The sequence below is a fragment of the Mytilus californianus genome, unplaced genomic scaffold (genome assembly GCF_021869535.1).
Source record: "Mytilus californianus isolate M0D057914Y unplaced genomic scaffold, xbMytCali1.0.p SCAF_1, whole genome shotgun sequence".
In the NCBI taxonomy this organism is placed as follows: Eukaryota; Metazoa; Mollusca; class Bivalvia; order Mytilida; family Mytilidae; genus Mytilus; species Mytilus californianus.
The window spans coordinates 56535665-56547805 of record NW_026262581.1 but is presented as its reverse complement, the minus strand read 5'-3'; the positions used below and the strand labels follow the sequence as shown (position 1 = coordinate 56547805).

Below are 12141 nucleotides of genomic sequence, written 5' to 3'. Positions count from 1 at the left end.
AAACACAGATCAAGTTTGATGAATTTTGGTGGCGTCACTTTAACCGTTCTAGAGTTATGCCCCTTTATAAATGGAAAAATTGCAAAATTTTTCATTTCCGTTCTCTAACTTAAGTTTGCCTCAACCAATGTTATGAAACTTATACACAATGCTTATTACCACAATACACAGATCAAGTTTTAATTTTGGTGGCGTCACTTTTACCGTTCTAGAGTTATGTCCCTTTACAAATGGAAAAATTGCTGAATTTTTGGTTTCCGTTCTCTAACTTTATTGTTTCCTTTCTCTAACTTAAGTTTGCCTCAACTAAATGTGTTGAAACATATTCAAAATGCTTATTACCACAAAACTCTGATCAAGTACAAATTTGGGAAGTGTCATTTGTCATGTGAATTTCCCTTTTATTATGTGTAGTTTGATAACTATATTTGGTATGGGGGATCCTTGCAATGCTAAGAAGGCTTACATGTCCTTCTATCAGGGTTCATCTGACCTCAACCTTTTTTTCAATTATCAACTTAATAATCAAGGTTATGTTTTTATGTTATTTATTTTATTTAAGTCCATATCTCAGATGCCATAAGCACTAATTAGTAGGTCAACTGTATTTGGTGTAATGGATTAAATGTAAGGTGCACACGTCTGTCTGGCAGGTTTCATCCGACCTTGACCTCATGTTCATGGTTGTGGTCAGTGTTACATTTTTTTTTTGTGGTTTTGGTCTGTTTTTCAAACTATAATCAATAGGTCAACTTTATTTGTTGTATGGGATGACTGTAAGGTGTATATGTACATTATGTATATGTCTGTCTATATACATGTAAAAAAGAAGATATGGTATGATTGCCAATGAGACAACTCTCCACATGAGACCAAACGGCACAGAAATTAACAACTATATGTCACCGTACGGCCTTCAATAATGAGCAAAGCTCATACCCCATAGTCAGCAATAAAAGGTTTCATCTGATATATGTGTCTGGCTTGCAAGTTTCATCTGATCTTTGTTATTTCCGTTGTTTATTGGTCAATGTTAAGTATTTGTCCATTTCTAAGATACTATAAGCCATAGGTCAAAGTTCTACATTTGGTGTCAGGATGCCTATCTGTCTAGCAGAGTTCATTAGATCTTGACTTCATTTTCATGGTTCAATGGTCAATGTTATGTTTTCATGTTATTGAGGTTGTGCACCTTCCTTTTAGGAAAAGTTTATAGTATTTTCCCATTTTATATTTCCTTGTATATTTATAAATGTTCATTATATACCATTCTGTGCAACCCAGCCATTTGACCCTTTGAAATATTTTCTAAATAATGAAGGCCAAACAGTGACATATATTTGCTGACATCCACCTTCTTTGGTCCTTGATGGATAATCTTATTGGCAATTATACCACATCTTTTTTTTATATTAAAAGGGTATATAACAATAATTGTAAAAAAAAATATTGGCCAGTAAAACAGACAACAAAAACTACCATCACCACAATACTCATATGAAAAAACACAACAAAGTATTTTTGATTTTCTTTTTGCAATCTGAAATGAATTTTGTTTCCAATTATTCTAACATTGCATATTAGGGATGTTAAAAAAAAAAACGGTACATGTACATTGTAATAACAGAAAATATCTGAAAGGAAATAAACACAAGAATTGATGAAATTTTCTCCAATGAGGACACAAAAGATACTGTTTATATAACTTAATATATGAATCCCCCACATATGAAACATTACAGCTTTCATTGTCTAGATTTCTGTCTGACATTTGATGCAAACAGTAATATGGTAGTCACATCATTTTTGAGTTATTTCCCTTTGACCTTTTTATTTGTTAAGATTTGGTTTGTGTATGTATATGATGATATTTTGGGGAGTGAGCAACTGACTGTAAAACATATATACATTCTTATGTTTTCAATTAATTGGCTTAATGATCAAGTAGAATACATGTCCCACTGGAGGTTCCAGTCTTGTAACTGACTGCTCCATAGGCTTACATACAAAACAGCTGATCTTCGAAATTTAAAAAAAAAATAAAATGCTTCATAGAAAAAAAATTTCATGTACGTATCATGTATGAAGTAATGTGAAATTGTGATTTAATGAAAAAAAGTGCCTCATGCCAAGAAGAATAAAAAGTTATGAAACCCTGAAGTAAAAACTACTTTTTTCTACTTTCTGTTTGCTGTTTTTTTACCAGGCCGCACCACTTCCAGTAAACCTGATATCCTTCCACTTTCCTGGTTTGATATCCTAAAAAAGATTCAATATGTTTTTTTAATCTAAATAGATGTTTTCAATTTAGCATAAACTTTTAATCAAACAGAAAAAAATGAGTCCATGGACTATTTTATTTCACTCCATGTTTTGATATGCACCGGAAACTGGAGTTGCAATACAAGACTGGTACCTGGAATCATTTACAAAACATCAGTGATTAAGTTTTATAATTTTATCTATGGAGGAAAATCAGAAAAGAAAAGGAGATTCTCCCTATTTGCAATTATCAAAATTTTGCACAAAATGCACATAGAGTTTGTATGACATTGAAGGGGAAATTATTTATTAACCAATTAGTTGATCCTGTAGACATTTTAAAAATTGAAACTGGATTTATACTTGAGTTGTGTCCCTTTGTATAGTATAAATGACAGATTGCTTAATAAAATATTTGCGTAACATAAGCATAAAGAAGAGATAAATTTTATTTGTCAACCCATTGACATTAAATATTTAAAATAAGTCAAAATTTCAAATATATGAACTCTCCTCATTTTAGAAAAATTCTTTGTCAATACGTTTTTCTTTATCAATGATTGATACATGCAAGAAGCTGATTGTGTGGCTACATATGTAATCTGAACACACTTTGCAGAAATAATGTTCTTATGAAAGGGCCTCCATAAAAATTCTCCATTTCATTCAAATAAACAAAAAGCATTGTTGTCTGTGTCCACAAGTATTTCTTGATATTTGATAATAAAGTTGGCAAGTGTCTGCTTTTGACATTGGACCTACGTAGATCCAGGTGAGGAATGCATATACATTGTACTTTGCACATTGTGTTAACATCTCCGTAGCTTGTGGTTGAATTTCAATGAATTGTAGAGTAATTTATTCCTAATTTTCATAGCAAAACATGCACTTTGTCTTGGCTAAATTATACAAAGGAACAATAAAAAGAGCTAGGGTATGAACTGTGAGGTTTTCTAGTTTACCTCTGAATTTTAATATTTTGAAACTTGTTAGAAGTTACATGTAGCAATGTTTTGATCACAAATGTATTAGTGTAATAAGACAGTAACATGATCAGACATATTTTGAGTGCTTGGAGTATAATTCTTGGAAAATCAATGTAGTGCAATTGATCAGAAATGAATAGTACTGAATTAGAATTACTGTATTCTCACTTTAAGGAATTATTGACTATCGTTAGAATAAACGAGGGATGTGAAGGAAATAGATTAACCAAATCTGAATTGTCTGTTTTGTTCTACTCCTCAAATGCAATTTTGATTAATATACATGTACTTGGTGAAAAAATGTATATAAACTCAGAGCTCATGCTAGCAGGAATGGGATGACAAAGTCGCTTTTCTGTCCGTCACTTCGCTTTGCCCGACCGTCAAAAGGGAAATCTAGTCGCCCTGTTGTTCACGATACTCGCTTTCAGTCGCTTTCAGTCGCTTTCGTCATCGGCAATATTCAACATTCACCAAGTCGATGAAACAGCAATTTTTCATTTGAAAGGAAAGAAATTCAAAGACATAAACGATTAATTTTCTTTAGAAAAGAGGTTAAAGCATTGATTTTAAAATTGGTTGCATGTTATTTTCATAAAGACAATTTTTTATCACTTCCGGTACTTGTTACTCGAAGTGTACATCAAATCATTCTAACTTTCGGCAAAATAATTTTCTTACTTCATTAGAACGTGATGAAATTTGCCTGAAGTAAATTGGTTATCCTTAAATTGCATTAAAACGTCATATTCCCTTCCAAATAGCGTGTCAAACATCGTTTATTTTTGTAAATTTTTCTTCTTCCGCCATTTAAATTTTTGGGCAATTTATTGTTCAACTACGGATCTGAGTCGGGATTTCATCGGAAACGGACCAGCTATGACCGAAATCCGGATTCTTGCGATAATGATTACGGACGCACAGCTGACAGAAGAAAATTGATCCCAATAGGAAAAATTACACATTCCACAAGCATTAACATACTTTTGGTTAGATCTACTTGATTAATGTATATATTTCCATGTATATGCATTGTTTCAATTTATAAATTAAAGTTGCTCAACTCTGGGAATATTACACTAATATAATTATATTATGTCCAAGCTTAACTGTGTTAAATAAAACTGTTAAATTTAAATATCTTTTTAATAAGAAATACTTATTTTCATAAACATGATAACAGAGTAGTTTTTTGTTGAGCCTGCGACTTTTGTCGCAGAAAGCTCGACATAGGGATAGTGAATCGGCGGTGGCGGCGTTAGCTAACTTCTTAAAAGCTTTATATTTTAGAAGGTGGAAGATCTGGAAGCTTCATACTTTGTATATGGATTCCTCATGTTACGAAGTTTTCGTCAGTCACATGTCCAATGTCCTTGACCTCATTTTCATGGTTCAGTGACTACTTGAAAAAAAAGTTAAGATTTTTTCTAATGTTAAATTCTCTCTTATTATAAGTAATAGGATAACTATATTTGGTATGTGCGTACCTTGCAAGGTCCTCATGCCCGTCAGACAGTTTTCACTTGACCTCAACCCATTTCATGGATCAGTGAACAAGGTTAAGTTTTGGTGGTCAAGTCCATATCTCAGATACTATAAGCAATAGGTCTCGTATATTCGGTGTATGGAAGGACTGTAAGGTGTACATGTCCAACTGGCAGGTGTCATCTGACCTTGACCTCATTTTCATGGTTCAGTGGTTATAGTTAAGTTTTTATACGACCACAAAAAATTTTTTGTGGTCGTATATTGGTATGACGCTGGCGTCGTCGTCCGAAGACACATTGGTTTTCGCACTCTAACTTTAGTTTAAGTGAATGGATCTCTATGAAATTTTACCACAAGGTTCAATACCACAAAAGGAAGGTTGGGATTGATTTTGAGGGTTATGGTACCAACAGTAAAGGAATTAGGGGCCAAAAATAAGCATTTTTGTAACTTCCAGACATAACTTGTGTGTTAGTGTATGGATCTCTCTGACATTGTACCACAAGGTCCCATATCACAAAAGGAATGCTGGGATTGATTTTGGGGGTAATTGCCTCTAAATTTTAGGAATTAGGGGCCAAAAAAGGGGCAAAAAACAAGAATTTTTCTAGTTTCATGACAATAACTTGTGTGTAAGTGTATGGATCTTTCTGAAATTGTACTACAAGGTTCCATATCACAAAGGGAAAGCTGGAATTGAGTTTGGGGGTAATTGCCGAAACGTTTAGGAATTGGGGGCCAAAAAGGGGCCAAAAATAAGCATTTTTCTAGTTTCCAGACAATAACTTGTGTTCAAGTATATGGATCTCTCTGAAATTGTACTGCAAGGTACCATACCACACAGGGAAGGCTGGGATTGATGATGGGGGTAATTGCCTCAATATTTTAGGAATTAGGGGCCAAAAAGGGGCAAAAAACAAGCATTTTTCTAGTTTCAGGACAATAACTTGTGTGTAAGTGTATTGATCTTTCTGAAATTGTACTACAAGGTTCCATATCGCAAAGGGAAAGCTGGGTTTGAGTTTGGGGGTAATTGCCTTAAATGTTTAGGAATTTGGGGCCAAAAAGGGGCCAAAAAACACATTTTTCTAGTTTCCAGACAATAACTTGTGTTCAAGTGTATTGATCTCTCTGAAATTGTACTGCAAGGTACCATACCACAAAGGGATGGCTGGGATTGAGTTTGGGGGTGATGAATCATAAGGGGGTTCAAAAAATTTGGGGGGGGATTTTTTTTTTTTTCCTTTTTTTTTCTTGTTATTTCTGATTTATATTTAAAAGCAAATAATAATGATATGGTAGGAGATACACACCAAACAGGATGTTTAAATTATTATATAATAAGTATTGTGCAATAGCAAGAAATTTTCAATTGCACAGTATTGCACAATAGCAAGAAATCTTCAATTGCACAGTATTGCGCAATAGCAAGAAATCTTCAATTGCACAGTATTGCGCAATAGCAAGAAATTGTCAATTGTACAGTATTGCGCAATAGCAAGAAATATTTAATTGCACAGTATTGTGCAAAAGAAGATCCTTCATATAAATTTCTTATTTCTTGACCAATTTCAATGGGATTTTATTCTTGAATTCTTGGGGTTCTTTAATATGCTGAATCTAACCGTGTATTTAGTTTTTGGATTTTGGGCCCCGTTTTTAAATTGTCCACATTGAGGTCCAAAGGGTCCAAAATTAAACTTTGTTTGATTTCATCAAAAATTGAATTATTGGTGTTCTTTGATATGCCGAATCTAACCGTGTATTTAGATTCTTAATTTTTGGTTCCGTTTTCAAATTGGTCTACAATAAGGTCCAAAGGGTCCATAATTAAACTTAGTTTGATTTTAACAAAAATTGAATTCTTAGGGTTCTTTGATATGCTGAATCTAAACATGTATTTAGATTTTTGATTATGGGCCCAGTTTTCAAGTTGGTCAAAATCGGGGTCCAAAATTAAACTTGTTTGATTTCAACAAAAATTGAATATATGGGGTTCTTTGATATGCTGAATCTAACCATGTATTTAGATTTTGGATATTGGACCATAATAGGTGAATATCCAATTTAAAATTTTTAAGTTCTTAGACCACATTCATTCTGTGTCAGAAACCTATGCTGTGTCAAATATTTAATCACAATCCAAATGCAAAGCTGTATCAAGCTTGAATGTAATGTCCATACTTGCCCCAACTGTTCAGGGTTCGACCTCTGCGGTCGTATCAAGCTGCGCCCTGCGGAGCATTTTATTGTGTTTTGGTCTGTTTTTCTTATACTGTATGCAATAGGTCTACTATATTTGGTGTATGGAATGATTGTAAGGTGTACATGTCTAGCTGGCAAGTGTCATCTGACCTTGACCTCATTTTCATGGTTCAGTGGTCAAAGTTAAGTTTTTGAGTTTTGGTCTTTTTTTCTAATACTGTATGCAATAGGTCTACTATATTTGGTGTATGGAATGATTGTAAGGTGTACATGTCTAGCTGGCAGGTGTCATCTGACCTTGACCTCATTTTCATGGTTCAGTGGTCAAAGTTAAGATTTTGAGTTTTGGTCTTTTTTTCTAATACTGTATGCAATAGTTCAACTATATTTGGTGTATGGAAATATTTTATGATCTGAATGTCAGTCACGCAGGTTTAATTTGACCTTGACTTCATTTTCAAGGTTCATTGCTCAGTGTTAAGTTTTTGTGTTTTGGTCTGTTTTTCTTAAACTATAAGCAATAGGTTAACTATATTTGTTGTATGGAAGAATTGTTAGCTGTACATGCCTGCCTAGCATGGTTCATCTGACCTTGACCTCATTTTCATGGTTCATTGGTCAATGTTTAGTTTACTTGTTTATGTTAAGTTTATGTGACAGTTGTAATAAAGCTTTATATTTAGGACTATCAACATAATATCAATGATTATTAAAGAAGGCAAGACATTTCAGCGTATGCACTCTTGTAATTGAATTTTAATTGATATAACAACTTTCTTTTCCTTTTTGATATAAAAAAAACATCTTTTTTATCATGTTTATTATTGCCAGATATTTAATTGTTTTTTTCTGACAAGAGGACTTATATGATTGTGCAACTAGATATGATAAAATTAAACAACTTTGAATTTGAACTGTTACTTTAATTGTATACCCAGGTACAAATTGAACAATATAAAACAAATAAGATACATATGGCTCTTTGTATTATAGTAAAAACCAAACACTGTAGTGCCACGACTGAACGAGCACTTCTCTTTCAAATCTCACCACTTCTCCCTCTCTTGTTCAAAAAGAGAAGTCACTTCTCCCTATGATTCTGAAGTAGTGTGAGCCCTGAAACTTCAAACTATTGCCCAACTATGGTGTACAAATAAGGTCAGTAAACATGTTTAACACGGTAAGAGCATTCACAAAAATATTTAACACCACCACATTCTTTATTTGCCTGTCCAAGTCTGTAATTCAGTGGTCTTAGTTGGTTCATGTTTATCATATTTGTTTTTCAGAAATTGTATTGTTAGAAATCTGAAGGTTAGTTTTTATACAACCGCAAAAAAAATTTTGTGGTCGTATATTGGTATGACGTTGGTGGCGTCGTCGTTGTCGTCCGAAGACACATTGGTTTTCGCACTCTAACTTTAGTTTAAGTGAAAGGATCTCTATGAAATTTTACCACAAGGTTCAATACCACAAAAGGAAGGTTGGGATTGATTTTGGGGGTTATGGTACCAACAGTAAAGGAATTAGGGGCCAAAAATAAGCATTTTTGTAACTTCCAGACATAACTTGTGTGTTAGTGTATGGATCTCTCTGACATTGTACCACAAGGTTCCATATCACAAAAGGAATGCTGGGATTGATTTTAGGGGTAATTGCCTGAAAATTTTAGGAATTAGGGGCCAAAAAAGGGGCAAAAAAACAAGCACTTTTCTAGTTTCATGACAATAACTTGTGTGTAAGTGTATGGATCTTTCTGAAATTATACTACAAGGTTCCATATCACAAAAGGAAAGCTGGAATTGAGTTTGGGGGTGATTGCCGAAACGTTTAGGAATTGGGGGCCAAAAATAAGCATTTTTCTAGTTTCCAGACAATAACTTGTGTTCAAGTGTATGGATCTCTCTGAAATTGTACTGCAAGGTACCATACCACAAAGGGGAGGCTGGGATTGATGATGGGGGTAATTGCCTCAATATTTTAGGAATTAAGGGCCAAAAAGGGGCAAAAAACAAGCATTTTTCTAGTTTCAGGACAATAACTTGTGTGTAAGTGTATGGATCTTTCTGAATTGTACTACAAGGTTCCATATCACAAAGGGAAAGCTGGGTTTGAGTTTGGGGGTAATTGCTCTAAACGTTTAGGAATTTGGGGCCAAAAAGGGGCCAAAAAACACATTTTTCTAGTTTCCAGACAATAACTTGTGTTCAAGTGTATGGATCTCTCTGAAATTGTACTGCAAGGTACCATACCACAAAGGGAAGGCTGGGATTGAGTTTGGGGGTGATGAATCAAAAGGGGGTTCAAAAAATTTTTTGGGGGGGGGGGTTCCTTTTTTTTTTCTTTTAAAATTTTCCATTTTAAGTTGGTTATTTCTGATTTATATTTAAAAGCAAATAATAATGATATGGTAGGAGATACACACCAAACAGGATGTGTAAATTATTATATAATAAGTATTGTGCAATAGCAAGAAATTTTCAATTGCACAGTATTGCACAATAGCAAGAAATCTTCAATTGCACAGTATTGCGCAATAGCAAGAAATCTTCAATTGCACAGTATTGCGCAATAGCAAGAAATATCCAATAGCACAATATTGCGCAAAAGCAAGAAATTGTCAATTGTACAGTATTGCGCAATAGCAAGAAATATTTAATTGCACAGTATTGTGCAAAAGAAGATACTTCGTATAAATTGCTTATTTCTTGACCAATTTCAATGGGGTTTTATTCTTGAAATCTTGGGGTTCTTTAATATGCTGAATCTAACCGTGTATTTAGTTTTTGGATTTTGGGCCCCGTTTTTAAATTGGTCCACATTGAGGTCCAAAGGGTCCAAAATTAAACTTTGTTGGATTTCATCAAAAATTGAATTATTGGGGTTCTTTGATATGCCGAATCTAACCGTGTATTTAGATTCTTAATTTTTGGTTCCGTTTTCAAATTGGTCTACATTAAGGTCCAAAGGGTCCAAAATTAAACTTAGTTTGATTTTAACAAAAATTGAATTCTTAGGGTTCTTTGATATGCTGAATCTAAACATGTATTTAGATTTTTGATTATGGGCCCAGTTTTCAAGTTGGTCCAAATCGGGGTCCAAAATTAAACTTTGTTTGATTTCAACAAAAATTGAATATATGGGGTTTTTTGATATGCTGAATCTAACCATGTATTTAGATTTTTGATTTTTGGGCCCTGTTATCAACTTTGTCCACATTGAGGTCAAAAGGGTCCAAAATTAAACTTTGTTTGATTTCATCAAAAATTAAATTCTTGGGGTTCTTTGATATGCTGAATCTAACCATGTATTTAGATTTTGGATATTGGACCATAATAGGTGAATGTCCAATTTAAAATTTTTTAAGTTCTTAGACCACATTCATTCTGTGTCAGAAACCTATGCTGTGTCAAATATTTAATCACAATCCAAATGCAAAGCTGTATCAAGCTTGAATGTTGTGTCCATACTTGCCCCAACTGTTCAGGGTTTCGACCTCTGCGGTCGTATCAAGCTGTGCCCTGCGGAGCATTGTATTTCATTTGAATTGTTTCACATTATCATGTCATGGCCTCTAGCTGGCTATACAGTATGGGTAGTGAAACTGATTAAAAGTGTAATTTTAAAGTCTTTAACAGGACTTTTTGCAGTTTTATGCTGAAAAGTAATTAGGGCCCCACCACTAGGCGGGTTGCCCTTTAGTGATCAGTCTGTCCGTCCGTCCGTAACAAATTGTATCAGCTCTTTATCTAGAGAATCGTTATAATTTCATACTTTATACTTGACATGTATATTAACCAACACCAGAGGGTGTGTCATAATGTTTGTACAACTTTCAAAGTTCTAGGTCAGCGGGGCCCACAGAGATGGCTGCAATCTCAATGGTGTCTAGTTTTTCCTATGTTTTACTGCATTTTGTTTGTTTTCTTGCTAATTAATATGTACTATTGTTTAATCACTTAGATTACAAATATAATTGTACACCACTCTTCTATCAAAATTACAATATGTCATGTCAGTATCACACTGGCATCCGATCCAAGAAAATATTGTTCCTTACGGTTAATGGATATAGAACATTGGACTTGCTTCTAGTTAATGGGTTACTGGAATGTTTTCATCAATTGATTTGTTGTGGTTCTAATGGAGATTGATTTTATGCCCAATTACTGGTTAAAATGGGACTCTTACAAATGTACACAAGTGATACTTTACTTGATTAGTTCATGGAATTATTACTACTCGATATTACTTCCATGATTAGAAGAAGTTAAAACCAAAAATATAGTTTTCAATCTGGAAGGCAGTACTGCAGTTAGTCTACTAGTCCATGTACATTTACTTCATTGAATTTAAAATGATTTTCATGGCCCTGCAACACAAAGTTTAGTGATATGTTTTTCCCCTGTCTATATATGCCTCAACATTTGTATTCATATCTGCTAAAACTAGTAACATGGTTTGTGTGGTCAAATTTTATAGTTTTCTGCTGTGATATTTTTGTAGAATGTATGTGATGCTAAAAAGAATATGAAAAAATCATTTACAACACGGAGAAAACATTCAAAATACTATATAAATACAATCAATCAATTTATAGCATATATTGCAGAATTTATAAAGAAATCAATGTGGCCAACAGTCAAATATGTATCAAATAATGTCTGTTGTGTTAGACTATGGTTTGTACCAACAAAACTGATATAAGTCTAAATTGCAATATTCAGTATGACAGTCAGCCTCATCACAGAAATTATTGTATATTCCTATATTTCCGTCCTTTTGAATTTCATATATATGTTCATAATCTGTGTCTTTGAAGTTTTTGATTATTGATGATGGTATCTGATTTAGTTAATTAGCGCACAAGTTGCTTTGGGTGTAAGATCAATAGTCAGAGAAACAATGTTATTGAACGAGGAAATATACATCTTTTCTGGGAGACTTGTTTCTTAACTCGGAAAATCACAATCGGAAGTTCTGAACAAATTTGATTGTCTGTGATGGAAAGGACAGGTAGATTAAAATGAGGTAAGAAAGATCCAACAAATAAATTTTGTTTTATTGACTAATAAACATTACAATTGTTTGCATAGCACTGAATATTGAACATTGATTTTGTAGCATTTTTATCACTATTAAAAGGCATAAATTATAGTATATATATATGCACATGCATAAAAATTGCGGTTTTTATACG

The 12141-nt window shown here is 33.4% G+C and overlaps 1 protein-coding gene across 2 annotated transcripts in view; it reads left to right on the top strand.

Annotated features, from left to right (window-relative positions):
- The window catches only part of LOC127721988 (SRSF protein kinase 3-like), a 60041-nt gene that overhangs the window by 2863 nt on the left and 45037 nt on the right, over window positions 1–12141 (top strand). The window contains exon 1 of one of the 2 annotated variants that reach the window (XM_052228868.1): window positions 11851–11972. The exons of the other annotated variant lie outside the window; for it this stretch is intronic. Within the exon in view, the coding sequence (XP_052084828.1) occupies window positions 11968–11972 (5 nt within the window). The 5' untranslated portion in view covers window positions 11851–11967. Of the gene's footprint in view, window positions 1–11850; window positions 11973–12141 lie in introns of those variants that run through there. 2 annotated transcript variants of the gene reach the window in all.